This window comes from Salvelinus sp. IW2-2015, unplaced genomic scaffold (genome assembly GCF_002910315.2).
Source record: "Salvelinus sp. IW2-2015 unplaced genomic scaffold, ASM291031v2 Un_scaffold2521, whole genome shotgun sequence".
Classification (NCBI taxonomy): domain Eukaryota; kingdom Metazoa; phylum Chordata; class Actinopteri; order Salmoniformes; family Salmonidae; genus Salvelinus; species Salvelinus sp. IW2-2015.
Genome location: NW_019943835.1, coordinates 15,001 through 20,481, shown reverse-complemented (window position 1 = coordinate 20,481; position 5,481 = coordinate 15,001). Strand labels below are relative to the sequence as shown.

Genomic DNA, 5,481 nt, shown 5'->3' with positions numbered 1-5,481 from the left:
AAAGGAGGACCACATACTCTCTCCTGATTGGGGAGGTACCATTACGGTTAAACGACTACCAACTCTGTTTGACATGTCAAAATACACACAACGAGTGAGAGTTTAACGGTYTGGCTTAACTGACACCGACAGGAAGTCCACAACTCCAGTTCTGTTATTTAGCAAAGCTCCACCAATCACGTGACAGCAGGGTGACAGGGTGTGGCTGGGTGCACTTGTCTTCGAGTCTGGCTGTCACAGACTGTTTCCTGATCTGAAGGAGAGGAGACAGACCCGGGCTGTAACAGTAGGGGGGAGAGGAGCATCATGTCCATGGCCATGGCTTACCAACAGAAGCTAGCTGAGAAGCTCACCATCCTCAACGACAGAGGGAGAGGGGTGCTGCTGCGTATGAACTACATTAAGAAGGTGAGAGAGGAGGAGGGAGATCTGTTGAGGAGAATGGCGACACTTAAAAAAAAAAAAAAAGGAACTTGAAGGAAAGTCACAGGTTTTTCTCCTGATACATTCACAGTTTTTTGCCCTGTTTGTGATGGAGAACAGTGGATGGAAACACTGGGATGGGAAATGATCGATCATTAACATTTTAAAAATCTCTCAATATAGTTAGCTTGGTGGCTGCTGCGGGTAAGAATATATATTTTCTGAGTGTCAGCTTGCCGTGAAGAGGAAGTTCACACAGGAAACCAGACTGATCCGCATCCACTCAGACTAGGGCTACGGCACACTCACAAAGRCGCAGCACAGATCTGCTCTCTACTTTGTCAAAATATTGGTCTCACTTTAAACAAAACACAACCGAACTTTTCAGGCCCCATAAATCATTTATTAGGCCCATAATCCATGTCAGGAGCATAATAAACATAGATTATACTAAATTCAATAGTTCATTTCCTGAATTGAGTGGATCAAAATGTCATTGACCCTAACCCCCACCCGGTTCTGTTCCAGACATGCTTGGATCCCAAGCTTCGGCCACAATACCTGACAGACAAGACCATGGAAGCATCTGTCAAATACATCAACAAGAAGTTCCCCAACATCGACTTCAGGGGGAATAGTGTAAGTAGCTGCCCTTTAATCTGAATCCAATAAAAACTGTTTAATGATCATCTGTCTAATGTGTCTAATGTGATATGTCATGAATGAAAGCAGCAGTATCTGGTAGGCGTCCAGAAACACAAGTCTGAGGTGATGGCGGCCATGTCCAGCTACTATGATTCCTTCATAGACGTCATGGAGTTCAGGGTGAGTCTTTCCCAGATCACCTGTTTCCCAACCCCCGCCTCCAGGAGGACCCCCCCCCCCCCCCCCCCCCAGCCAGGTCCACTTATTTTATGGTATTGCGGGTCAACTAATCATCAAGCCCTTCGTTAGTTCAATCAGGCATTCTAGTTCTGGAATACATGGAATGTGTGGAATTGGCTCGGGGAAACACTATTCTTTATGTAAGTATTACTGCATTTTGGTATTCAAAGCATAAAAACGACATTATCCAAAACAGAATTAACATATAAAGTGACTTTTTTTCTTTTTTCTCCTCGAATGAAATCATATAAATTTCAAGGGAAGTCAAATCGAGTTCTGTTATTATACAGAGGGAAGTGCTTCCTGGTGCCTTATTCATTATGTGTGATGACGGACACTAGTGGACTGTAAGGGTGGGGGGGGGGTGGGGTGGCCGGTGGGGGTGGGGGGGGGTCACGTAATAATAAAGAGATGATTGTGATGAGAATACACATCAAATTATACACATCAATATATCACCCAATTTCAGAATATAACATTTTTAAATATATTAAAATGCTGATACAACAAAAATAATACACTGTGATGTTTCGCTCAGTTTCTTTGGATAGGCTGTGGCATTTCTAAAAGGAGTCTGTATTATTCAGAATGAGCCCATGAGGATAGCCATGAGTTGCAGGTGATTATTCCCTGTTGCTGTCTGTAGTGTTACAGAGCATCACGAACACATCAACCCACTGCATTATGTGACGTCTGTAGTGTTACAGAGCATCACGAACACATCAACCCACTGCATTATGTGACGTCTGTACTGTTACAGAGCATCACGAACACATCAACCCACTGCATTATGTGACGTCTGTACTGTTACAGAGACAGACGAACACATCAACCCACTGCATTATGTGACGTCTGTACTGTTACAGAGCAATACGAACACATCAACCCACTGCATTATGTGACGTCTGTACTGTTACAGAGCAATACGAACACATTAACCCACTGCATTATGTGACGTCTGTACTGTTTACAGAGCATCACGAACACATCAACCCACTGCATTATGTGACGTCTGTACTGTTACAGAGCAACACGAACACATCAACCCACTGCATTATGTGACGTCTGTACTGTTACAGAGCAACACGAACACATCAACCCACTGCATTATGTGACGTCTTATCTGGCTGTACCGAGCCTGTGTTCTGACCACAGATTAACTCTTTTTTTTTCTTCTTCAGGATCATGTTTATGAACTGCTGAATACAATTGATGCCTGCCAGTGCTTCTTCGACATTGTGAGTACAACATCCCACACTAGTAGATAGGATAGGGTATATACTTTGTCCCCTAGGGCCACTGTAAGTATCACAACATACAGTTCACTTATATGGTATCGCGTTAACCTACTTTTTAACCTGAATCATTAATTCAAAAACATGTCATGCATTTATTCATGCATGCATTCATTTATTTATGCATTCATTTATTCATTCATGCATTTATTCATGCATTAATTTATTCATTCATTCCTTCAATTATTCATTAATCAGGCGGTGAACTTTGACTTCACCAAGAACTACCTGGAGCTGATCATCACATATACGTCTGTCATCGTCATGCTTTCACGCGTCGAAGACAAGAAGGTCCTGGTGGGCATGTACAACTGTGCTCACGAGATGTCCAATGGCAGCAGGTGGGGCCGGTTACGCCTATCAACTATTCAAATACAGTCGATTTTTAAGGAAGTGATTCAGAATTCAAAATTGGAATGGAAAACAATCCTCATTGAAAATGATTTGAGCTCGTGTTCAATACATCTTTCATTGACATTTCTGAACAGACAATGAATTAATTAATTTTCATATGCAAATACCTAACCAGATCACATACTCGCACTGCAAGCTCATTTCACTCTTAATTAAATTTCTGACAGAAATGAGCTGACATAGGCTTTTCCCACTCATCCAAGGGAAGATGGCATTTAAATGTCAGTTTATGATAGAAAACCTGATGTTTTCATCATTCATTAAAGGATGGTATTAGCTGCAGTACGGCTGGGCAAACACCCAGTCACAACAACTTAAATCCTCTGACTGTAGCTATCAATATAGCCAAGCATCTCAAAGATGATTACCCATAATTAATAGCTTTTTAATTGGCAATAACAACACATCCTTCCATTCATTTCCCAGAGTGCATAACAGTACAATTACATTTTCAGTCCTCCCATTTCACACCATATTTATTTATGTAGCCAACATGGCAGGAGGACGTTTATCTTGATCAAAGACACTGAGGAGGAGGAAAATACTGTACAGACAGGAAACAAAGAAATTGAATGTCAGTCATTTTCCACCAGTCACTTCATAATAATCCTCAGTGGTAGAAGATGGAGAGCCACTGGAGTTTAGAAGGAGGCATGAGTTGGTACTGTACATTGCAGTGTACAGTGCATATATACCTGTATGAATGTGTGGTTGATTGACTAAGTCATGATTGATTGGTTGATCCTCCAGTGACCCTGCGTACCCCCGCCTGGCTCAGATGTTTATGGAGTATGAACAGCCCATTAAGAAACTCACTGAGGAATTCGGCCCTCACACTAAGGTAATGTCAATTGCATAATCACATATATTCAATGCACATATTCACAAAGATGCCAGAGATTCCGAGTTGGATGACCGTTCGYAAAAAAAAAATCCCAGTCGGATCTCGTTTTTTTTTMATGGACTTCCCAGTTGTRTTGACCGCACTGAAATCGGAAGTTATAGATTTCTGAGTTCTCCGTTGTTTTGAACACAGCATTAGTCTTAGCGCAGCAGCAGAGGACCCGCCTCTCACGGTCCCTGCTCTCTCCATCCTTTCCTCCGGTGAGACTGACCAGAGAGAGGGGACACCTTCTTCCACCTGGTGGTGAAACTCAAGTCGCACCGAATCTGCCTCATGCACAATTCATGTTGTTCCTATGACTAGAAAAAGTGAAGTACTCCTCGATATTAAAATAGAGCTGCTAATAATAATTTAAAAAACGTGGGGCTATCGATACACTTGGCTACTCACTCATCGCAGCGCGACTGGAAGTAAGAAGTAGCACATGCTATGTTTTGTAATAGTGTTGAATYAAAACAGTGTTGACAGTGCTGAATATATATACACTGCTCAAAAAAATAAAGGGAACACTAAAATAACACATCCTAGATCTGAATGAATGAAATATTCGTATTAAATACTTTTTTCTTTACATAGTTGAATGTGCTGACAACAAAATCACACAAAAATTATCAATGGAAATCAAATTTATCAACCCATGGATGTCTGGATTTGGAGTCACACTCAAAATTACATTTACATTACATTTAAGTCATTTAGCAGACGCTCTTATCCAGAGCGACTTACAAATTGGTGCATTCACCTTATGATATCAGTGGAACAACCACTTTACAATAGTGCATTAACTCTTTTAAGGGGGGGGTTAGAAGGATTACTTTATCCTATCCTAGGTATTCCTTAAAGAGGTGGGGTTTCAGGTGTCTCCGGAAGGTGGTGATTGACTCCGCTGACCTGGCGTCGTGAGGGAGTTTGTTCCACCATTGGGGTGCCAGAGCAGCGAACAGTTTTGACTGGGCTGAGCGGGAACTGTACTTCCTCAGAGGTAGGGAGGCGAGCAGGCCAGAGGTGGATGAACGCAGTGCCCTTGTTTGGGTGTAGGGCTAATCAGAGCCTGAAGGTACGGAGGTGCCGTTCCCCTCACAGCTCCGTAGGCAAGCACCATGGGCTTGTAGCGGATGCGAGCTTCAACTGGAGCCAGTGGAGAGAGCGGAGGAAGGGGTGACGTGAGAGAACTTGGGAAGGTTGAACACCAGATGGGCTGCGCGTTCTGGATGAGTTTAGGGGTTTAATGCACAGGCAGGGAGCCCAGCCAACAGCGAGTTGCAGTATCCAGACGGGAGATGACAAGTGCCTGGATTAGGACCTGCGCCGCTTCCTGTGTGGGCAGGGTCGTACTCTGCGAATGTTGTAGAGCATGAACCTACAAGGACGGTCACCGCCTGATGTTAGTTAGAAAGACAGGGTGTTGTCCAGGATCACGCCAAGGTTCTTAGCACTCTGGGAGGAGGACACAATGGAGTTGTCAACCGTGATGGCGAGATCATGGAACGGGCAGTCCTTCCCGGGAGGAAGAGCAGCTCCGTCTTGCGAGGTTCAGCTTGAGGTGGTGATCCGTCATCC

The 5,481-nt window shown here is 43.5% G+C and overlaps 1 protein-coding gene across 1 annotated transcript in view; it reads left to right on the top strand.

Moving 5' to 3' along the window:
* Nucleotides 1-218: 218 nt before the first annotated feature.
* The window catches only part of nckap1l (NCK associated protein 1 like), a gene marked incomplete at its 3' end in the record, with an annotated part of 16,206 nt that continues 10,943 nt past the window's right edge, over nt 219-5,481 (top strand). Inside the window, exons 1-6 of the mRNA XM_024141384.2 lie at nt 219-408; nt 952-1,062; nt 1,153-1,248; nt 2,490-2,546; nt 2,802-2,944; nt 3,768-3,858. Of these exons, the coding sequence (XP_023997152.2) occupies nt 307-408; nt 952-1,062; nt 1,153-1,248; nt 2,490-2,546; nt 2,802-2,944; nt 3,768-3,858 (600 nt within the window). The remainder of the gene's footprint in view (nt 409-951; nt 1,063-1,152; nt 1,249-2,489; nt 2,547-2,801; nt 2,945-3,767; nt 3,859-5,481) is intronic.